A 24,824-nucleotide genomic window follows, 5' to 3' on the forward strand; every position below is an offset into this window, starting at 1 on the left:
TCAGTAAATAATCTCCCAGGAGTTCCTTTTTCTGGATTGACCAACTGGACAGTTGACAGCACTTTTCAGAAAACTATGATATGGATGACTGAGAATCTCCTTAGACATTTCTCCTCAAACTACACACCTTAATGTCCGGAGGAAGGAACTGGCCAGGGCACAGGCTGGGATATCTTGAGGCTTGTGGAAGGCCCAGTAATAAGAGGCAAAGGCTCCCGCAAGTACACACTGTCCCAGAGCAATGACGAAGTTGATACACCAAAGGAAGCCCACAATGTTGTAGATTTGCAGATTGAAGAGATTGCGCTGGTAAAGCCCTTCATCATTATATTTGTAGAAGATGCATTCAGTCATGCAAGGGTGAGTGACAGAGGCATTGAAATCCTGAGAAAAGAAAGAACAAGACACATGTGATACAGGTCGTCCTCGACTTATAGATTAGATTAGATTTATTGGATTTATATGCCGCCCCTCTCTGCAAAATCGGGGCGGCTCAGAACAAAATAAAAACAATACATAATAACAAATCCAATACCCACCAATCCAATTACAATGTTAAGCTAAAAGATTCATAAAAAAACAACCCCAGAATATTAAAAAACAAGCACACAATCAATCTAACACCAAAACAACATGGGCAAGGGGGAGATGTTTCAGTTCCCCCATGCCTGATGGCAGAGGTGGGTTTTAAGGAGTTTGCAAAAGGCAAGGAGGGTGGGGGCAATCCTAATCTCAGGGGGGAGCTGGTTCCAGAGGGTCAGAGCTGCCACAGAGAAGGCTCTTCCCCTGGGTCCCGCCAGACGACATTGTTTAGTCGACAGGACCCGGAGAAGGCCAACTCTGTGGACCGAACCGGTCGCTGGGATTCGTGCGGCAGAAGGTGGTCCCGGAGATATTCTGGTCCGGTGCCATGAAGGGCTTTATAGGTCATAACCAACACTTTGAATTGTGACCGGAAACTGATCGGCAACCAATGCAGACTGCGGAGTGTTGGAGTGATATGGGCATACTTAGAGAAGCCCATAATTGCTCTCGCAGCTGCATTCTGCACGATCTGAAGTTTCCGAACACTTTTCAAAGGTAGCCCCATGTAGAGAGCGTTACAGTAGTCGAGCCTCGAGGTGATGAGGGCATGAGTGACTGTGAGCAATGACTCCCGGTCCAAATAGGGCCGCAACTGGCGCACCAGGCGAACCTGGGCAAATGCCCCCCTCGCCACAGCTGAAAGGTGTTTCTCTAATGTGAGCTGTGGATCGAGGAGGATGCCCAAGTTGCGGACCCTCTCTGAGGGGGTTAATAATTCCCCCCCCCAGGGTAATGGATGGACAGATAGAATTGTCCTTGGGAGGCAAGACCCACAGCCACTCCGTCTTGTCTGGATTGAGTTTGAGTTTGTTGACACCCATCCAGGCCCCAACAGCCTCCAGGCACCGGCACATCACTTCCACTGCTTCGTTGACTGGACATGGGGTGGAGATGTATAACTGGGTATCATCGGCGTATTGCTGATACCTCACTCCATGTCCATGGATGATCTCGCCCAGCGGTTTCATGTAGATATTAAATAGCAGGGGGGAGAAGACCGACCCGTGAGGCACCCAACAAGGGAGAGACCTCGAGGTTGACCTCTGACCCCCCACTAACACCGACTGCGACCAACCGGAGAGGTAGGAGGAGAACCACTGGAGAACAGTGCCTCCCACTCCCAACCCCTCCAGCCGGTGCAGAAGGATACCATGGTCGATGGTATCAAAAGCCGCTGAGAGGTCAAGGAGCACCAGGACAGAGAACGCAATAGAGACCCAAATTTCTTTTATAAAGTGAGACATTTGTTGAGTGAGTTTCATCTTCTTTTATGATCTTTCTTGCTTGTATAAACAGAGGCACATAATCAAAATCACATGAAATATTAATAATACAATGGTACCTGTACCTAAGAATGCCTCTACTTATGAAGTTTTCTAGATAAGAACTGGGTGTTCAAGATTTTTTTGCCTCTTCTCAAGAACTTTTTTCCACTTAGAAACTCAAGCCTCTGAAACTGTAACCGGAAAAGGCAGGGAGAAGCCTCCGTAGGGCCTCTCTAAGAATCTCCTGGGAGGAAACAGGGCCGGAAAAGGCAGCGAGAAGCCTCCGTGGAACCTCACTAGGAATCTTCTGGGAGGAAACAGGGCCGGAAAAGGCAGGGAGAAGCCTCCATGGGGCCTCTCTAGGAATCTCCTGGGAGGAAACAGGGCCGGAAAAGGCAGGGAGAAGCCTCCATGGGGCCTCTCTAGGAATCTCCTGGGAGGAAACAGAGACTCCACCCTCCCTGTGGTTTCCCTAATCGCACGCATTATTTGCTTTTACATTGATTCCTATGGAAAAAAAATTGCTTCTTCTTACAAACTTTTCTACTTAAGAATCTGGTCACGGCACAAAGAAGAGGGGGGTCAATTTATTTTCCAAAACAAGATACAATGGAAACTAATGAAGGAGAAAAGCATCATGGAATTAAGGAGAAACTTCCTAACAGTGAAAACAATTAGCCAGTGGAACAGCTTGCCTTCGTAAATTGTGGGTGAGATAAATTAGGTTATGTTTCAGTGAAAGAACAAGATGGCGGCTGAACCAAAAAACCAAGAATGATCAAAGATGTTAGGATATTGAATTTAGTAGCTGGAACAGTGAAGTGCACAGAGACTCGTGCAATGGCCTAGAGGGGGAGCTCTCGCCTCACAATCAGGAGACCTTGAGTTCAATCCTAGGTGGAGGCAGATACAGTATTTCTCTCTCTGAGCACAATGAGAATAGTATATCTGCTGAATATAACTCCACACTGGTGACAAGAAGGGCATTGGGCCAGTAAACAGTTCCATTCAGTTGCCCAGACCCAGTAGTGGATTGCTACCGGTACGGTTGAGGACGGTAGTGAAAATTGTGCTGCGTGCTCAGCTTCTCTTCTACTGCGTGTGCATGTCCCAGTGTGTTTTTGCTTCTGCACATGCACAGGAAGCAAAATATTGTAAGGGGACACATGCACATGAGAAATTTTGGCTATTTTTTGCTTCGGCACATGCGTAGAAGCCAAAAAAATGCCAAAATGTCTCTCTCGCGCGCGTCCTATGCATGCACAGAAGCAAAAACATGCTGGGATAATAATAATAATAATAATAATAATAATAATAATAATAATAATAATAATAATAATAATAATAATAATAGATTTGTATGCCGCCCCTCTCCGAAGACTCGAGATGCACACACGCAGAAGAGAAGCTGAGCACCCAGCGCATCGATAGCAGCGGTAATGGGAATCTGCCCCTGCCCAGACTCTATCCTGCATGGGATTATGGAGTCATTAAAAGATGACGGTGGTGAGCAGTTGATTGTTCGGACAGTGCTGACTCATGCATGGGGCAAGCTTCCTTGTTTGTTTGTTTTATTTTATTTTATTTTATTTTATTATTTATTTCATTTCATTTCATTTCATTTCATTTCATTTTATTTTATTTATTAGATTTGTATGCCACCCCTCTCCCAAGACTCAGGATGCACACACGCAGAAGAGAAGCTGAGCACCCAGCGCATCGATAGCAGCGGTAATGGGAATCTGCCCCTGCCCAGACTCTATCCCGCATAGGATTATGGGGTCATTAAAAGATGATGGTGGTAAGCAGTTGATTGTTCGGACAGTGCTGACTCATGCATGGGGCAAGCTTCCTTGTTTGTTTGTTTTATTTTATTTTATTTTATTTTATTTTATTTTATTTTATTTTATTTTATTTTATTTTATTTTATTTTATTTTATTTTATTTTATTATTTTATTCATAACAAATCTAATAATTTACAATTTAAAATATTTTAAAAATCCCATTATTAAGCAGACATACGTACAAACATACCATACATAAATTGTATAGGCCCGGGGGGAGATATCTCAGTTCCCCCATGCCTGATGACAAAGGTGGGTTTTGAGGAGTTTACGAAAGGCAAGGAGGGTGGGGGCAGTTCTAATCTCTGGGGGGAGCTGGTTCCAGAGAGTCGGGGCCGCCACAGAGAAGGCTCTTCCCCTGGGGCCCGCCAAACGACATTGTTTAGTTGACGGGACCTGGAGAAGGCCCACTCTGTGGGACCTAATCGGTCGCTGGGATTCGTGCAGCAGAAGGCAGTCTCAGAGATATTCTGGTCTGATGCCATGAAGGGCTTTATAGGTCATAACCAACACTTTGAATTGTGACCCGTAGTATATAAAACAGTGCATATAAACAAATCTAATATAATAATAATAATAATGATAATAATAATTTATTAAACTTGTATACCGCTCTTCTCCGAAGACTCAGGGCAGCTCACAACTAAAAACTACAAACTAAAAACCCAATATAATAAAATCAGTCAGCCAATTCAATCACAGTCATACACCACAATTAGTAGTCAGGAGGGGTCTTGATCTAATTGCCCCATGCCTGGTGACATAAGTGAGTCTTGAGACTCTTGCAGAAGGCGAGGAGGGTGGGGGCAGTGAGAATCTCCAGGGGGAGCTGATTCCAGAGGGCCGGGGCCGCCACAAAGAAGGCTCTTCCCCTAGGCCTTGCCAGACGACATTGTCTGGTCGACGGGACCTGGAGAAGGCCAACTCTGTGGGACCTAACCGGCCACTGGGATTCATACGGCAGAAGCTACGTTGTGGGTTGGTTGTTGTGGGTGCGGATGGGGAGTTTCCTTTTTTCCTATCTTTTCCTTTTGTGCGATCTGTATACTCTTTAATTTACCTCACAATGTTCCTGCATTCATGACTATCTTAGGTTTTCTCTTTCCGCATGATGATTAAAAAGACTAAACTGTACCAAAATGGGTGAACAGTGTGGTCAGGCGGTAGGGAAAGCAAGTAGAATGCTTGGCTGCATAGCTAGAGGTATAACATGCAGGAAGAGGGAGATTGTGATCCTGCTGTACAGAGCGCTGGTGAGACCACATTTGGAATACTGTATTCAGTTCTGGAGACCTCACCTATAAAAAGATATTGACAAAATTGAACGGGTCCAAAGACGGGCTACAAGAATGGTGGGAGGTCTTAAGCATAAAACGTATCAGGAAAGACTTAATGAACTCAATCTGTATAGTCTGGAGGACAGAAGGAAAAGGGGGAACATGATCGAAACATTTAAATAACATTTAAATAATTTAAAGGATTAAATAAGGTTCGGGGGGAGGTGTTTTTAATAGGAAAGTGAACACAAGAACAAGGGGGCACAATCTGAGGTTAGTTGGGGGAAAGATCAGAACCAACGTGAGAAAATATTATTTTACTAAAAGAGTAGTAGATGCTTGGAACAAACTTCCAGCAGACGTGGCTAGTAAATCCACAGTAATCGAATTTAAACATGCCTGGGATAAACATATATCCATCCTAAGATAAAATACAGGAAATAGTATAAGGGCAGACTAGATGGACCATGAGGTCTTTTTCTGCTGTCAATCTTCTATGTTTCTATGTTTCTATACATTTGCATTACTCTCTCTGCCTGGGCAACTGCTGCGCAATTCCCTGATCCAAGATACTTTGGTTTTGCATCTGACCACTTACCATTGGACTGCAACTTTCATTACCACGATATTTTTCACAGCCCGGGGCAGAGTCATTTATTGGGGCAATACGAAAAAGGGGCTCTCCGGAAGTAGAAAGGTATCTTGAAAAATGGAAAACAGTCAAGGAAGTTTTCAGACAAAAATAGTATCCCCTCCTGTCCATCACAATGTGGAATAGAATAGAACATTGGCCAAGTGTGATTGGACACGTAAGGAATTTGTCTCCAGTGTGTAAGTAGTAATAGCAATAGCACTTAGCAATACAGTGATCCCTCGAGTTTCGCGATCTCGATCTTCGCGAAACGCTATATCGCGATTTTTAAAAAAATATTAATTAAAAAAAACCCACTTCCGGGTTTGGCTTCGGGAGTCAGCTGGGAAGCGGCGCGGCTGTTTTAAAAGGTCGCAGCCGGCCTGGGGGGCTTCCCAGCACCCCCCTGAACCCCCAACCCGGGTTCGGGGGGGTGCTGGGAAGCCCCCCAGGACAGCCGCGCCGCTTCCCAGCTGAGTCCTGAAGCCAAACGCCAAAGGCGAATTTCCGCGTTTGGCTTCAGGACTCAGCTGGGAAGCGGCGCGGCTGTTTTAAAAGGTCGCAGCTGGCCTGGGGGGCTTCCCAGCACCCCCCCGAACCCCCAACCTGGGTCTTCCCGGCTGCCCACGCAAAGGGGAAACCCCAGCTCCTCGCTGATGCCCGGCGCTCGCCCACCCGCCAGCAAGAGGGGGAAGACCCAGGGAAGGTTCCTTCGGCCGCCCAGCAGCTGATCTGCTCGGTAGCGCAGCAGCAGCGAGGAGCCGAATCGGGGTTTCCCCTTTGCGTGGGCAGCGGGGAACGCAAACTCCACCATCTACGCATGCGCGGCCATAGAAAAAAGGGTGCGCATGCGCAGATGGTGTTTTTACTTCCGCAACCCTACATCGCGAAAAATCGATTATCGTGAGGGGTCTTGGAACGGAACCCTCGCGACAATAGAGGGATCACTGTATACCACTTCACAATGCTTTACAACCCTTTACCATATTTTTTGGAGTATAAGACACAATGGAGTATAAGACCACCTTAGTTTTTGGGGAGGAAAATAGGGAAAAGAATCTGCTTACTAGGTATTCATCTGGCTAGCATACTTAGTCTGGTCAGCTTCAGCACATTATTTTATCCCCTGGTTAGGGCTTTAAAAAAACCTTATTCAGAGAGAATAACAATGAAAGATCTTGCAAGCCAGGAAGAGCTGGGAACATTGTTAGCACTTGATTAGGGCTGGAAAGAAACATTTGGAGCAAGTTACAGCAATGGGGAAAAACCCTGCAAAGACATTCTTTGCAAAAAACATTCTTTGCAAAGAGTAACAATGAAAGAACCTGCAAGGTAAGAGCTGGGAAGATCGTTAGCACCTAGTTAGGGCTGGAGAAAAAATAATATTTAAAAAAAAGCTACATTCAGAGTATAAGATGCACCTGAATTTTCAGCCTCTTTTAGGGAGGAAAAAGATGTGTCTTATACTCCAAAGATACGGTAGTTTACAGTGTCAGCATATTAACCCCTCAATCTGGGTCCTCATTTTACTGACCTCGGAAGGATGGAATGCTAAGTCAAACTTAAGGCTAGTGAGATTTGAACCGCTGTGTATACATGCAGACGTGTTTGTGTGTGTGTAAATGAAAGGTCACAGCATCGTCGGAAAGGATACAGAGCCGTCATGCCCCAATAGGCCACGCAGATCACGATTAAGATGAAAGTCAGCATTGGGTAGACGAGGGTGGACATTATATGCCCAATGGCTCTGGAGAAAGAGACAATGGAGAACTATCAGCCTCTCCCTCGGTTCCCACCCAGAATCTAAAACTGCAATGGCACCAAAGCGTTGCAGGGCTCCACTTACCGGCTGGCTTCCTTGATGAGTGCGATGGCAATGAAGATCCGGTTGCGGAGGAACACGAGACTAAGAAGCAGGATGGCTTCCGCCACACAGAGGACAATCACTGGAGGAGAGAGAGAGAGAGAGAGAGGGAGGGAGGGAGAGAGAGAGAGAGAGAGAGAGAGAGAGAGAGAGAGAGAGAGAGAGAAAGGAGATGATTTGACTGCACCCACCTCGAAAGAAGCTGGGAAAAGTTTTGGACCAAATCACCCCAATGGATCAAAACCATGATTGGCCTGTTATTCATTTATAAGCTTGTTATTATCTTGCATTTCCAAGTCACAGTTAGTACAAATCTATCACCAAATAAGAAAATGGGTGAAGCCTAAGCTTATCCATGCACGTATACCTACCATCCATCCATCTATCTCTCTCCCCTCCTCCTCCTCTCCTTTTCTCTCTCATCTATCTCTCATCTATCTGTCTGTCTGTCTATCTATCATCTATCTATCTATCTATCTATCTATCTATCTATCTATCTATCTATCTATCTATCATCTATCTATCTATCTATCTATCTATCTATCATCTATCTATCTTTCATCTATCTATCTATCTTTCATCTATCTATCTATCTATCTATCTATCTATCTATCTATCTATCTATCTAACATCTATCTATCTATCTATCTATCTATCTATCATCTATCTATCTATCTATCTATCTATCTATCATCTATCTATCTCTCTATCTTTCATCTATCTATCTATCTATCATCTATCTATCTATCTATCTTTCATCTATCTATCTATCATCTATCTATCTATCTATCTATCATCTATCTATCTTTCATCTATCTATCTTTCATCTATCTATCTATCTATCATCTATCTATCTATCATCTATCTATCTATCTATCTATCTATCTATCTATCATCTATCTATCTATCTATCATCTATCTATCTATCTATCTATCTTTCATCTATCTATCTATCTATCTATCTATCTATCTATCTATCTATCTATCATCTATCTATCTATCTATCTATCTTTCATCTATCTATCTATCTATCTATCTATCTATCTATTTATCATCTATCTATCTATCTATCTATCTATCTATCTATCTATCTATCTATCTATCCATCCATCCATCCATCCATCCATCCATCCATCCATCCATATACTGCACAAGTCAAAAAGAGGGCCGTTTTATGTCCAGGGCATCCTTGACATAAACAGTTTAAACTCCTACCCTCAAAACGTCGCTACAGAGCACTGCACACCAAGACAACTAGACACAAGAACAGTTTTTTCCTGAACACCATTACTCTGCTAAACAAATAATTCCCTCAACACTGTCAAACTATTTACTAAGTCTGCATTACTATTACTAGTAGTTTTGTCCTATCAATCCTACCAACCATTTCCTCCCACTTATGACTATATGACTGTAACTTGTTGCTTGTATCCTTAATATTTTTATTAATACTGTTTCCTCATTGCTTATTTGACCCCTATGACAATCATTAAGTGTTGTACCTCATGATTTTTGACAAATGTATCTTTTTGTTTTATGTACACTGAGAGCATACGCACCAAAGACAAATTCCTTGTGTATGCAATCACTCTTGGCCAATAAAGAATACTATTCTATTCTATTCTATTCTATTCTATCTATTCTATTCTATCCTATCTATTCTATCTATTCTATCTATTCTATTCTATTCTATCTATTCTATTCTATCTATTCTATCTATTCTATTCTATTTATTCTATTCTATTCTATCCTATCTATTCTATTCTATTCTATTCTATTCTATACAACTGTTTTGCTTCCTAAATGAAACTCTTGTGTTCCAGTTGTAGTCGTAAGCTGAGGAATAATGGTATTTCGGTAAGAACTGGGTAAAGGGAGTGAGAGCTAAGGAGAAATGAACATCGAAAAAAGGATGAAGTTTAAGCAAAGCCTACGGGGAGTGGGAAGAACTACATGGAAACGCAGCCCCTTCTTTGCTTCCGATCAGATGCTCCTGCCCTTGTCCTGCTCCCACACCTTCCCAAGACCCACAACAGGGCATGTATCTGTGCCAAAAGAAGTTCAATCCTCTGCCATGACTTACAGGCTACCAGCCAAGTCTCCTTCACACTGCCATAAGCACTCCAATTGGTGGTAAATCCAATGGTCTGTATAGTGGCTCCCTGCTTTTTGAGGGTATCATACTCTGTATAACAGTGGTAAATTCCTGAAACAACACAAAACAAAAAAGACTGGTTGGGAAAAAAAACTAAACAAGAACATTATTCAAATCTTATTTCCTTCCCTCCGTCATCTTGTTTCAGAAGAGTTCTTTCCCCATTTCAACCTTTTTTACTATAGCAACCGACTAGTGGTGCGATGTGCATACAGGATGGCCCCAGGACACCATATCTTGGTGATTGTTAAGTTATGGCACTCCAGATGTTGCCAAATTACAAGTCCCGGCGCATCACTCACTGCTGGCCAAAAGGGATAAGGGTGCAAGGTCTGAATTCGTTAACATCTGGAGAGTCGCAGGGCTCTCCAAACTTGAAAATTTGAGAAGACTTGTGGACTTCAACTCCCAGAATTCCTCAGCCAGCCATGCTTTAAATCTTTAAAAGTTTTTCAAGATTTGGACAGAAAGGAAGTTCTTCCTATCCATAACAGTGTTTCTCAACCTTGGCAACTTTAAGAAACATAGAAACATAGAAGATTGACGGCAGAAAAAGACCTCATGGTCCATCTAGTCTGCCCTTAGACTATTTCCTGTATCTTTGGACCCGTTCAATTTTATCAATCTTTTTTTTTTGTAAAGTCTCCGGAACTGAACACAGTATTCCAAATGAGGTCTCACCAGCTCTCTATACAGCAGGATCACAATCTTCCTCTTCCTGCTTGTTATATCTCTAGCTATGCAGCAAAGCATTCTTCTTGCTTTCCCTACTGCCTGACCGCACTGTTTTCCCATTTTGAGACGGTCAAAAATCACTACCCCTAAATCCTTCTCTTCTGAAGTTTTTGCAACACAGAACTGCATTAAGTTGCATGGCTGGCTGGAGAACTCTGGGAGTTGAAGTCCATACATCTTAAATTTGCCAAGGATGAAAAAACCTCCAATCTATAGACTGAGGAGCCTATTTGGAATATTTGGTAGATCTGTCATAGCAAACCCCAGAATGCTCAAGGCTGTTAGGATCTGGATAGGTGTCAACAGACTCAAACTCAACCCTGACAAGATGGAGTGGCTGTGGGTTTTGCCTCCCAGGGACAATTCCATCTGTCCGTCCATTATCCTGGAGGGGGGGAATTATTGACCCCCTTGGAGAGGGTCTGCAAGTTGGGGTCCTCCTGGATCTACAGCTAACATTAGAGTACCATCTTTCGGCTGTGGCGAGGAGGGCATTTGCCCAGGTTTGCCTGGTGCACTAGTTGCAGCCCTATTTGGACAGGGAGTCTCTGCTCACAGTCGCTCATGCCCTCATCACCTCGAGGTTCGACTACTGCAACACTCTCTACATGGGGCTACCTTTGAAAAGTGTTTGGAAACTTCAGATTGTGCAGAATGTGGCCCCGAGAGCAATCATGGGCTTTCCTAGATATGCCCATGTTTTGTCAACACTCCCCGGCCTGCACTGGCTGCCAATCAGTTTCCGGTCACAATTCAAAGTGTTGGTTATGACCTATAAAGCCCTACACGGCATCTGACCAGAATACCTTCAGGACCACCTTCTGCCGCACAAATTCCAGCGAACGATTAGGTCTCACAGAGTTCGCCTTCTCCGGGTCCCGTCAATTAAGCAATGCCGTCCGGCGGGACCCAGGGGAAGAGCCTTCTCTGTGGCAGCCCCGGCCCTCTGGAATCAACTCCCCCTGGAGATCAGGACTGCCCCCACCCTCCTTGCCTTTCGAAAGCTCCTGAAAACCCACCTATGTAGCCAAGCATGGGCGGCATACAAATCTAAATAATAAATAAATAAATAAATAAAATAAATTGATATATACCCCTCAGTTATTATGGTTTATGTATGGTTTGTTTGGGTTGTATGATTGCTTTTTATTATAAGGGTTTTTTTCAAACTATTTTTTAAGCATTGGATTTGTACACTGTATATTGTTTGTTGTGAGCTGCTCTGAGTCTTCGGAGAGGGGCGACATAGAAATGTAATAAATTATTATTAATAATAATAATTATTTATTAGATTTGTATGCCGCCCTTCTCTGAAGACTCAGGGCGGCTTACAGGATACAAAAGCAACACAACAACAAATCGAATAATTAAAATCCCATATATAATAAATCAGTCAGCCAATTCACATTACTAAAGCGGCCTTGCCCATTTACCAAATGATTGACATGATGGGACCTGACTGGTTAAAAAAGGTTCCCCAAACCATTGTCCACTTCTATTTCTTGTGGTGGCACCCTTAGCCCATTCATCAGTTTGGCGCAGTAGATCAAGGTCTTTGGTCTCATGTTACTCACCGTATGCCATGATGCCTACTAGTCCCACAATAAGAACCCATACCAGGACACCAGCAATGAACCTCAGCAGCAGCAGGAAAATAAGGCTCAGTAACATGGCAATCAGAAGGCCTCTGGAAAGAGAACAGCATGAAAGAGAAAAGGATGGGATTGTTTGGTTTGTTTGTTTGTTTATTCATTCATTCATTCATTTATTTATTTATTTATTTATTGGATTTGTATGCTGCCCCTCTCCGTAGACTCAGGGTGGCTAACAACAGTAATAAAAACAGCATAGAAACAATCCAATATTAAAACAGTTAAAAACCCTTATCATAAAACCAAACATACATACAGACATACCATGCATAAAATTGTAAAGGCCTAGGGGGAAAGAGTATCTCAGTTCCCCCATGCCTGGCAGCAGAGGTGGGTTTTAAGAAGCTTACGAAAGGCAAGGAGGGCAGGGGCAATTCTAATCTCTGGGGGGAGTTGGTTCCAGAGGGCCAGGGCTGCCCCAGAGAAGGCTTTTCCCCTGGGTCCCGCCAAGCGACATTGTTTAGTTGACGGGACCCGGAGAAGACCCACTCTGTGGGACTTAACTGGTCCCTGGGATTCGTGCAGCAGAAGGCGGTCCCTGAGATAATCTGGTCCGGTGCCATGAAGGGCTTTATAGGTCATAACCAACACTTTGAATTGTGACCGGAAACTGATCGGCAACCAATGCAGACTGCGGAGTGTTGGTGTAACATGGGCATATTTGGGAAAGCCCATGATTGCTCTCGCAGCTGCATTCTGCACGACCTGAAGTTTCCGAACACTTTTCAAAGGTAGCCCCATGTAGAGAGCATTACAGTAATCGAGCCTCGAGATGATGAGGGATGGAGTGACTTTCTTCGTCACCTGTTCTGCTTGTAAACTCTAATCTCCCTGTCTAGTCCCTCCTCAAACTCTTTTCCTGAGCAGAAAGATTAAAAAAACCAAAAGTTACTTAATGTATAAAGCATTATGCTTTATTTTGTCTTGTTTGTATGTATGTATGCTTTTTTTCCAATGTCATTTTTGGTTTTATTAATGTAAATAACTAATAAAGATTTTTTTTTTAAAAAAACCCCCAAATCTGAAGGATTTTCTTAATTACGTTATGGCTCACGAAATGCCCGACAACTTTAGAGCTAATCCTCCCGTCTTAAAGAAATGAGAAACAAAAACTATATTTTGTACTGAAGAGTTTTCAGCACCTTTAATACATCAATTAGAGATGCATCCCTTGTCTTTCAACCAACTTTCGACTGAGATATTGTGTCCTCAGCTACATCCATTCTGGAACTTAGAGCAGGACTCTTAGAGCCTGGCTGAGGAATTCTGGGAGTTGAAGTCCCCATGGTATAAATTTGCCAATGTTGGGGACCCCTGTTTTAGTGAATAATGCCTTTAATCTAAAGATAGAACAGCCATCATATTTTAGTTTAATTTAATTGGATTTGTATGCCGCCACTTTCCGAGGACTCGGGGTGGCTCACAGCATATATAAAAGACATAACAATACAGTTTATCCAATTAATATTCTTAAAAATCCTTAAAAATTCTAACTTTAAAACATTCATTTACATTCACTCAATAAATCACATTAAAGACATTCGTTGGTCAGGGGGAAGATCTAATGTCCCCAGGCCTGGAGGCAAAGATGCATTTTTAAACTCTTTTGGAAGGCAAGGTGGGTGGAGGCAGTGCAAATCTCCGGGGGGGAACTGATTCCAGAGGTCCGGGGCCTCCACAGAGAAGGCTCTTCCCCTAGGCCCTACCAGCCGACGTTGTTTGATTGACGGGACCCTAAGGAGACCAACTCTGTGGGACCTCACTGGACACTGAGAATCTGGCAAAACTATTGCATTTCCCTGAAAATAAGACCCCGTCTTATATTTTTTAAAACCCTGAAATAAATGCTTGGCCTTATTGCCATGACGTTAAATGCCTGGTTGGTCTTATTATCAGGGGATGTATTATTTTGAGGGGAAACAGGGCATCACTTTGGGAAAGGAAAATGGTAGCAGAATATTTTTGGGTACCTAGTCATCTAAGCCAATAAGGAACAAGCTCTTTTGTGTGATCAAAATACAGTGACTTTGTCTTTCCAATTCTGACAATAAGAATTGTTACAGAAAATAATAATTAGTAGTAGAAATGTAGGGAGGTGCCCCATAACATAACAAACACAATAGAACAGAATATACACAAAGCCCTCTGGATTTCCCCATCCATGGACAATTTCCTATTGTGGGAAGAAGTACTCACACGAGAATCCATACCCACGACCGTGTAAAATCCTCAAATATCTTCACACTGATATCCTTCACGTTGAGAGAACTTAGAAGCTGTCTATAAAAACAAGAAGCCAAACTGAAGAAGAGAATCCATACTGAAAAACATTGTACTTTGATGTCCTCCCTTCCATTCCATTGCAAAAGTATGCCAACAGTTTGTTAGATCTATATAACCGGTCTCTATTCAGCCGCAGGAATTGTGGCATTGATTATTTACTGCTGGACAGTTTAAGGTGCAGTAATCCCCTATTTTTGCAACTATAAATTCCAGCAGTAGTGATGGGCGAACCCAACGGTGTTCGGGTTCGGCAAGTTCAGACGAACTTTATGCAAAATTCAGCCGAACCCGAACCCAAATGGGGAATCCCATGAAGAGATTCCGGGGGCAGAGCTTTGACGTCACGTATACCAGCAGGTTGCTAAGGACGCCAAGGTGATCACTTCCTGGATTCCATGGAATCCAGGAAGTGATCACCTTGGCGTCCTTAGCAACCTGCCAGTGACGTCAAAGCTCCGAACGCCGAACGCGATCCCAAACTTTGCCCGAAGTTTCAAAACATTTCGGGTTCTGTTCGGCATACCAAACACCGCAAAATTCAGTACGGACCCGAATTGTGCGAGTTCGGTTCGCCCATCACTATCCAGCAGTACTTCCATCCTTATGTAAGTACACAAAATTTGTGGAGTTCTCAGTGCTGAGCCTGGTTTTTACCTTGAAGACATTTTGTTACCTAATGTGGGGTTTGCTTCCTGTTCAATATAAAATAAGTTGCCCTACCACCATTGGTGAGAATGTTGTTTTCTCTTTGACAGTTCCTTGATTAGAGTACTGTATTGTCTTCTACTCGATTGTTTGCCTGGTGTTAATCCCTGCTTATCTGAGTGTTCACTGCTGAATATGAGATATTCTTCTTTCCTTCTTAGCGTTTTAATGCCTCTTTTGAATGGTGTGTAAATGTGATTTAGTACCTCTATATATCTATTGATGGCTGATTTGTGTGAAATCATACCCACCAACCCTGGCAAAGCAAGCTACTGTATATAAACAGGGAGCAAACTCCTGCACTCAATAGCACTGATAATGTTTCCTAGTTGACCCTACAGTTCAACCCTGAGTTACATATAATAATAATAACGGAGTTGGAAGGGACCTTAGAGATCTTCTAGCCCAACCCCCTGCTTAGGCAGGAAACCCTACACTACTTCAGACAGAAGTTTATCCAACATCTGCTTAAAAACTTCCAGTGTTGGGGCATTCACAACTTCTGGAGGCAAGCCGTTCCACTGATTAAATGTTCTGACTGTCAGGAAATTTCTCCTTAGTTCTAAGTTACTTCTTTCCTTGTTTAATTTCCATCCATTGCTTCTTGTTATACCTCCAGGTGCTTTGGCGAATAGGTTGACTCCTTCTTCTGTGTGGCAACCCCTGAGATACTGGAACACTGCTATCATGTCACCCCAGTCCTTCTTTCCATTAAACTAGCCATGCCCAGTTCCTGCAGCCGTTCTTCATATATTCTCTTGTGTTGGAAACAGGGAGTTTGCTATATATTGCCTTGTGTTGTTTTTTTCCATGGCCAGCTCAGACACATGGTGTCAAGCCGTACAATACAAATTTAGAGATTGGGGCATCCTAAAAATCAAATGAAATTAAATCATTCTGGTAAGGCCAGCAAGTTTCTTGGATCACATAGACCCCCATAAAGCATCAAACAACCAAGACAAGGGCGAGTTTTCACCGATGGAGATAACTCTATGATAAAAGACAGACTAGAACCATAAAAATAATGCAATTATTTTTTAAAGTAATTTATTGAACAGATTTGCACTTAAAATTCTTCAAAGTACTGTCCTTGGGCCTCTACACATTTTTTCCAGTGACTCTGCCATGACTGGTATGCGCCCTGGAAGGCGTCTTCGGGGACCTCTCGCAAGGTCTTCATCACGGCTCATTGGATCTCTTCTATGGCTGAAAAACGCACCTTGCCACAACGCGCGACGAGTCCGCAAGTTCCTGGCCAAAGACCAGGTGCCAACGCTGCCCCCCCCCATAGTCCTGATGTCGCCCCAGCAGACTTCTTTTTGTTCCCATTCCTGAAAGGAACCCGTTTTTCGTCCATAGAAGAGATCCAATCAGCCGTGATGAAGACCTTGCGAGAGATTCCTGAAGACGCCTTCCAGGGTGCGTACCGGTCATGGCAGAGTCGATGGAAAAAAATGTGTAGAGGCCCAAGGACAGTACTTTGAAGAATTTTAAGTGTTTGTGCAAATCTGTTCAATAAATTACTTTTTTAAAAATTGCATTACTTTTGGGACGCACCCTGTAGATCTCTGTGTTTTCTTAATCCGGTTGGATTTTGAAAACCAGATCTGGGAGAGAGTTAAATTGCCACTGACTGTAAGACATTTGCCCGGAGAAAGGTCTTGAAGATTTCAAATCAGTATTGGCGTGCACATGTGTGCATCAGAGCAATATTTGATTTGCTAGAGCAGTGTTTTTCAACCAGTGTGCCGTGGCACACTAGTGTGCCGCGAGACATGGTCAGGTGTGCCGCGAAGCTCAGAGAGAAAGAAAGCAAGGGAGAGAGAAAGCAAGAGAGAAAGAAAGCAAGCAAGAGAGAGAGAAAGCAAGAGAGAAAGAAAGCAAGGGAGAGAGAGAAAGAAAGCAAGAGAGAGAGAAAACAAGAGAAAGAAAGAGAGAGAGAAAGAGAGAGAGAGAGAGAGAGAAAGAGAGAGAAAGAAAGAAAGAGAGAGGGAGAAAGAGAGGGAGGGAAGGAGAGAGAGAGAAAGACATAGAGGGAGGGAGGGAGAGAGAAAGAGAGCAAAAAAGAGAGGAAGGAAGGGAGAGAAAGAGGGAGGCAGAAAGAAATAGAGTGAAGGGGAGGAAGAGAGAGAGAGAGAATTTTTTTGTCCAAACTTTTTTAGCCCCCCCCCCCCCCCGCTCAATGTGCCCCAGGGTTTTGTAAATGTAAAAAATGTGCCGCGGCTCAAAAAAGGTTGAAAATCACTGTGCTATAGGAAGCTTTTGTGTGAGATTTCGGTGATTTTCAGCGATTTTTTTGCAGACATCACACATGCCCACCTGTCTTCTCACGAGATTTGCTTCCTGCACATGTGCAGAAGCCAAAACTCGCTCCGACGCATGCCCCCGTCTGCTGGGTGCTCCTGCGTACCCACCGGTCACCCAGAGCTGTGTGCGCATGAGGTAAGTTGGGACCCCTGCCTGTTTCTAACTATATATATATATAAAAAAACTTACTCTGTGCCGTTTCTGATGTATCCCACGGTTTCATTCGCTGACATTGTCCCCACACTAAAGCTTCCAACATCAGAGAGGTTAAAAGAAGGCAAGCAACGATTAAGAACTGTAAATAAAGGGGGAGGGATATAAATTAGGGGTCATTCTGGAAAGACCATTGACAAGAACTATTCCTTTCTGCAAAGTCACCTTAGGGTGAATTACAAATGATTAAAACACATTTGGGAGCAAATGCATTCATTTGCTGGAATCAACTCCCCCCAGAGATTCGCACTGCCTGCTCCATTCTCCTTGCCTTCCATGAGAATATGTATGTGACAGTTTGATTTTAAATGTTTAGTTTTTTAAAGATAATTTTTAAATTAATTATATTATTAATGGGCTTAGAAATGTTTTAAAATTGTATCTTTTAATCAAAATTATATTATTATTATTATTATTATTATTATTATTATTATTATTATTATTATTATTATTTATTAGATTTGTATGCTGCCCCTCTCCGTAGACTCGGGGCGGCTTACAGCAATGATAAAAAGAATGTATAACAAATCTAATATTTAAAATCTCTAAAAAAAACTTATTTAAAAAGCAAAACATACAAACAAATATACCATGCATAAACTATATAGGCCTGGGGGAGATGTCTCAATTCCCCCATGCCTGACAGCAGAGGTGGGTTTTGAGGAGTTTACGAAAGGCAAGGAGGGTGGGGGCAATTCTAATCTCCGGGGGAAGTTGGTTCCAGAGGGTCAGGGCCACCACAGAGAAGACTCTTCCCCTGGGTCCCGTCAAACGACACTGCTTAGTCGACGGGACCCGGAGAAGGCCAACTCGCTGGGATTCGTGCGGCAGAAGGCGGTCCTGGAGATATTCTGGTCCGGTGCCATGAAGGGCTTTATAGGTCATAACCAACACTTTGAATTGTGACCGGAAACTGATCGGCAACCAATGCAGACTGCGGAGTGTTGATGTAACAAGGGCATACCTTGGGAAGCCCATGATTGCTCTCGCAGCTGCATTCTGCACGATCTGAAGTTTCCGAACATTCTTCAGAGGTAGCCCCATGTAGAGAGCATTACATTCTCTAATGTAAGCTGTGGATCGAGGAGGACGCCTAAGTTGCGGACCCTCTCTGAGGGGGTCAATAATTTCCTCCCCCAGGGTTATGGACGGATAGATGGAATTGTCCCTGGGAGGCAAAACCCACAGCCACTCCGTCTTATCAGGGTTCAGTTTGAGTCTGTTGACACCCATCCAGACCCTAACAGCCTCCAGGCACTGGCACATCACTTCCACTGCTTCGTTGACTGGACATGGGGTAGAGATGTACAACTGGGTATCATCGGCGTACTGATGATACCTCACCCCATGCCCTTGGATGATCTCACCCAGCGGTTTCATGTAGATATTGAATAGCAGGGGGAGAGGACAAATGATTAAAACACATTTGGGAGCAAATGCATTCATTTGCTGGAATCAACTCCCCCCAGAGATTCGCACAGCCCCCACTCTCCTTGCCTTCCATGAGAATTTGAAAATGCACTTATGTCATCAGGTTTGGGGTCATTAGACCCCCAGCCTCTGCCCAATGAATGTACCTGATGTGATAGTATGTATGTGACAGTTTGATTTTAAATGTTTAGTTTTTTAAAGATAATTTTTAAATTAACTATATTATTAATGGGCTTAGAAATGTTTTAAAATTGTATCTTTTTATCAAAATGTTGTGAGCCACCCTGAGTCCATGGAGAGGGGTGGCATATAAGTCCAATTATAAATAAAAATATATAAATAAATAAATTTGTTTTCCTTCTTTAGCACCAATAATTCTCCTATGGTTTATTTTCCAATTTCCTGTCGTCGTCCCCCCCCCCCCCGACACTGGAAATGCTTTGGCCTAAAAACTGTTTTTGTACCAATGTTTCTCAACTTTTACAATTTTAAAACTGGTAGATTTCAATTTGCAGAATTCCCTGGCCAACATAGAAATCAAATTAATAAATAATTAATAAATAAATAATTGAAGATTCTATTATTCCATTAACAAACCACAGGTGGTGCAAAGTATCATGTTGATTAAGGAATTCTGAAAGTTGAACTCTGCAACTGTCGTAAGTATAAGTCCTCTATCAAACATCTGAATATAAATCACCTGACCACAAGGATGCTGCAAGGGTCGTAAGTGTGAAAAATTGTCATAACTCACTATATTCAGTGTCCTTGTAACTTCAAATGGTCACAAAATGAACTGTTGTAAGTCAAAGGACTATCAGTATAGCCAAAGTTTGAAAACCTGACATCTCTGTTCTAAGATCTTTTTTTTGCTTTCTGTCATTATAGTAATGCCATAGCTCAAGTGTCTTTTTTTTTTTGTCCTTTGCAGAATGTACACTTACTTGGCTGGGTTGGGATGGTGAATTGAAGACAAAGTTGCTGGTCGATGATTTCTGACACAGTCTGGGAGAAAAAAAGCAAGATAATCTCATAGCAATGTTGCATTCAGATAATAGAAGAACCCCTAATGGGGGAATTCTTGGGATTTAAGTGCCAGGAATACTGCAAAGAGACAAGAATCATTAAGGGGAAAATGGGAGATTTTACTATTCTCAAAATGACTCCAAGATTTGCAGAAGAAAATATAAATATAAATATAAATATAAATATAAATAATATAAATAATATAAATAATATAAATAATATAAATAATATAAATAATATAAATAATATAAATAATATAAATAATATAAATAATATAAATAATATAAATAATATAAATAATATAAATAATATAAATAATATAAATAATATAAATAATATAAATATAAATATAAATATGTGTGTATATTTATATATCTGTATGTGTGTGTGTGTGTGTATGTATATATCTATCTATCTCTATCTCTATCTCTATCTCTATCTCTATCTCTATCTCTATCTCTATCTCTCTATCTATCTATCTCTATCTCTATCTCTCTATCTATCTATCTATCTATCTATCTATCTATCTATCTATCTATCTATCTATCTATCTATATGGTACAGAGCTGGAGGGATCAAGGTCTGGTGGGTCAACTGCTAACTCTCTGCCTTACAAGGCAGAGGCTGCCAGATCAAATCCCAGTAAGGAAGGGTGTGGATAGCTGATGAGGCCAGAAAAAGGCCGAAATGGTGCCATCCTAGCCATCGAGTTCAACCCCCTGCCCAAGCAGGAACCCTATAGTACACCAGTCAAGTGGCAGTTCAATCTTCTCTTAAAAATGTCCAGAGTTTTGGAGTTTACAACGTCCGCTGGTAGGTTGTTCCATTGGTTGATCGCTCTGACCATCAGGAAGTTCCTCCTTATCTCCATATTGAATCTCTCCTTGGTCAGCTTCCAGCTGTTGTTCCTCGTCCGGCCCTCTGGTGCCCTGAAGAATAAAGTGATCCCCTCCTCTCTGTGACATCCCCTCGTATACTTGTAGACTGCTATCATGTCCGCTCTGGCCCTCCTTTCCTCTAGGCTATCCATGCCCAGTTCCCTCAGTCTCTCTTCGTAACTCTTGGTTTCCAATCCCTTAATCATCTTGGTTGCTCTTTTTTGCACCTTCTCCAGAGTTTCAATGTCTCTTTTGAAGTGTGGTGACCAGAACTGAATACAGGACTCCAGGTTTGGTCGGACCAGGGCGTAGTAGAGTGGTATTAAGACTTCCCTGGCCTTGGAGTTTATTCCCCTGTTGATGCAGCTTAGGATTGTGTTGGCTTTTTTTAGCTGCTGCTGCACATTGTTGGCTCATGTTTAGTTGATTGTCCACTAAGACTCTGAGGTTTCTTTCGCAGTCGCTACTGCTAAGAGGGGTTTCTCCCAGGTTGTACGTGTGTCCAGGGTTTTTTCTGCCTAGGTGAAGGACTTTGCTCTTGTCGATGTTAAACATCATTTTGTTGGCGTGGGCCCACTGTGTTAGTCTGTCTAGGTCTTTCTGTAATTTGAGCCTGTCTTCTAGGGTACAGTATTGGCTACCCCCGCCAGTTTGGTGTCGTCTGTCTGTCTGTATGTATATGTTTTTGTAGATTTTCATAGGTACAGGTATGAAGGTCTTGGCATATTCGGGTTTCTTCCTGTGTAAGTTTCAGAGATTCCTTTCAATGTTTCGACAAGGTCCCACTTGTCATCTTCAGGCTGGTGCTTTTGGCTTTGTGCTAGGGCAAACAAAGCCCTACACACACACATACACACACACACACACACACAAGCAATAAGCACCAACATGGACATTAAGAGCTGGGAAACCTTGACCTCTGATCATTCAGTGAAATCTGGGTGCCGGGCAGGGGACCGAATGGATCTGTCCTCAATATGGAAGAGATTGCCACTCTCGGATTGGCCATTTTAGCCACACTAGATGCTGTTTTAGGAACTCTTTCCAGAGCATGAGGCCATAGTCTTTCGAGACTGAAGGTTGCCAATGTGTGTGTGTGTGATTCATTCATTCATTCATTCATGGGAGAAAAAAACAGTGCAGTTGCCTTTTGGGAAAGAAATAAAAAACACCTTTGAGAGAAGGCCCCACTGAATATCCCAGGAAACTTGAAACACCCTTCAAGATTACAGGGAAGGCAAAGAAGGAACGTGTCATGCCAAAGGCATCATTTGATTTGGAGACATTGGCCTGCCACACATTATGCATTAGACCAGTGTTTCTCAGCCTTGGCCGCTGGAAGATGTGTGGACTTCAACTCCCAGAATTCCCCAGCCAGCAGAGCATTAGACTGTATTCATGCTGTGGGAATTTGGGAAGGGCTGCTGCATGAGGGAAGTAGAAATGTAGCCATAACAAATTATTTCTAGATTATCAAGGTCATCCTTTGTTTGAAACCTGCCCGGAAGTTGATGAGAGTAACTGACATTCAATTCAATTCAATTCAATTTATTAGATTTGTATAACGCCCCTCTCCGAAGGCTCGGGGCGGCTCACAACAATGGTAAAAACAATATTATAGTGGCACAAACCTAATATTAAAAGAAATAACTAAAACCCTATCATATTAAAACCAGACAACACATACATACCAAACATAAATTATAAGGAGCCTGGGGGAAAGATGTCGCATGAAGGAGGCTGGTCAACACGACAAACTTCTGGGTGTGGAAATAAGGGAATGAACTTTAAAATGGGTGGAGAAACCCACCCCCCACCCCCCCCGGATTTCAGATTCGGCTTTCTCCCAGATGTGCTAACGTGGCTCTGCTAATAAATTGGAACTATGAGGAATGCTGTGGCTTGGATTTAATTTCGGATGCTATTTGGGATCTTGACAGAAAGATTAGGACCATCCAAAGGCAACTTACCAAGCTTGTGGTTTCCACATCAATGCTAGGTTGGCACATTGTCTGGTTCCATATCTCAGATGGTTTCTTTTTTAAGACACTTACAGGAAGTATATCAGTTGGAGGCACCGGCCAAAATCTGCTGGGGCATTGGGAGACACAAATCTGAAAAGGAAGGAGTACAGGGAATCAGTTTGTAAAACCATCTGCAATTGTTTCTCTTCCATCCTATGTCAACTCGGGACATTCAAACTGCCCCAGAAGCTGCTGATACAGATTTATAGAAGAATTAGTGTTGTACCTCATGATTCTTGTCAAATGTATATTTTCTTTTATGTACACTGAGAGTATATGCACCAAGATAAATTCCTGGTGTGTCCAATCACACTTGGCCAATAAAGAATTCTAGGAAGTGATCACCTTGGTGTCCTTAGCAACCTACCGGTATACGTGACGTCAAAGCTCCGCCCCCGGAATCTCTTCGTGGGAGGGATTCCCCAGCTCCTTCAAAGGGAGGTCTTTTCATGTAAAAAAATAATAATTTATTTTTACAAAAAAGGACGTCGCAGCGGCACTGTAAGCAAAGGGAGGTCTTTTCACGTAATTTTTTTAAAAAAAATTTACGTGAAAGGACCTTTCTTTGCTTGCGGCACCACTGCGGCGTCCTTTTTCGTAAAAATAAAAATAAATAAAAATAAAAAATCTGTTAAAATAAAAAACGATGGGATTCTGGGGGTGGAGCTTTGGTGCCACGGACCGTTCGGGTTCGGCCGAACTTTGCGTGAAGTTCGTCTGAACTTGCTGAACCCGAACACCGTTGGGTTGGCTCATCACTACTTGTGGACTTCAACTCCCAGCATGGCCGGCTAAGGAATTCTGGGAATTGAAGTCCACACCTCATAAAGTTGCCAAGGTTGGAGACCTCTGATCTAGGTCATTTTCTTCCAAAAGTGGTTTTTCAGGAGGCAACTGGACTTTCTTGTGGTTTTTTCCCCCTTTGAAGACATTTTGCTTCTCATCCAAGAAGCTTCTTGAACTCTGACATCCCTACAATTTGGGATGAACACCCTTTGAATGGTGTGGGAGTAGGAATGGATAGCCAGAGAACAAAATTTCACTTAATAAATGTCCCACTTAACAACAGGAGTTTGTGGCCGTAAGCTGTACATACATATTAGACATTAATACAGGTAGTCCTCGAGTTACTACCACAATTGGCCGCCAAGGATTCTGTTGCTAAGTGAGACATTTGTTGTTCATTTTGCCCTGTTTTACACCCTTCGCCACGGTCGCTAAGTGAATCACTGCAGTTGTTAAATTAGTGACATGGTTGTTAAGTGAATCTGGCTTGCTTGTCAGAAGGTCGCAGAAGAGGATCACATTCCCTGGGACACTGCAACCGTCATAAGTGTGAGTCACTTGCCCAAAAGTCTGAATTTTGATCACGTGACTAGGGGATGCTGCAACAGTTGTAAGTGTGAAAAACGGTCATAAGCCACTTTTTTCAGGGTCGTCATAACTTTGAACAGTCATTAAACAAACTGTTGTAAGTCAAGGATGACCCTGTGTATCGTTTTGTCATTAAAAATATTCTCTAAATGTTAAAATTATGAAAAAGAAGTTTGGGAGGCCTGAAAGGTCTACAAGACATGCACAAAAGCAGATATGCACATTGTCCTCCTGTAGCGACTGCCTTGTTTAGTGACTGTTTGCAATTACAAAGGTAATGAAAAAGTAACCTTACGACCAATAGTTGTGCTTATGACTTCCTCAGGTCAATAAAGCAAAGTTGAAATAAGTACAGTTATAATTTCACATAGGGATTGCTTTGCTTAACAACCAAGTTGCAATCGATAACAGGGACTATCTGAACCATATTCTACACACACACACACACTCACACACACAGCAGGAACGATCTTACCTGTGGGGTTGGGCATTGCAAGCCTTTCATTGCTATTGCCAGTGGATTCGTTTCCACTACACACCTCATGAGGTTGAAGTAGAGAAGGTAAGGTTTGCC

At 42.6% G+C, this 24,824-nt stretch overlaps 1 protein-coding gene across 2 annotated transcripts in view; it reads right to left on the reverse strand.

The window, feature by feature from the left end:
- The window catches only part of SLC44A4 (solute carrier family 44 member 4), a 78,986-nt gene that overhangs the window by 13,784 nt on the left and 40,378 nt on the right, over positions 1-24,824 (reverse strand). For both annotated transcript variants that reach the window (XM_070737687.1, XM_070737688.1), the window contains 11 exons: positions 24,726-24,824; positions 22,823-22,966; positions 19,893-19,953; positions 17,494-17,599; positions 14,206-14,289; positions 11,932-12,044; positions 9,551-9,673; positions 7,450-7,549; positions 7,258-7,350; positions 5,571-5,673; positions 128-384 (listed from right to left, as the gene is read on the reverse strand). The exon at positions 24,726-24,824 is cut by the window's right edge and continues 1 nt beyond it. In XM_070737687.1, coding sequence (XP_070593788.1) covers positions 128-384; positions 5,571-5,673; positions 7,258-7,350; positions 7,450-7,549; positions 9,551-9,673; positions 11,932-12,044; positions 14,206-14,289; positions 17,494-17,599; positions 19,893-19,953; positions 22,823-22,966; positions 24,726-24,824 — 1,283 coding nt within the window. The remainder of the gene's footprint in view (positions 1-127; positions 385-5,570; positions 5,674-7,257; positions 7,351-7,449; positions 7,550-9,550; positions 9,674-11,931; positions 12,045-14,205; positions 14,290-17,493; positions 17,600-19,892; positions 19,954-22,822; positions 22,967-24,725) is intronic.

The sequence above is a fragment of the Erythrolamprus reginae genome, chromosome 2, assembly GCF_031021105.1.
Source record: "Erythrolamprus reginae isolate rEryReg1 chromosome 2, rEryReg1.hap1, whole genome shotgun sequence".
Lineage (NCBI taxonomy): Eukaryota > Metazoa > Chordata > Lepidosauria > Squamata > Dipsadidae > Erythrolamprus > Erythrolamprus reginae.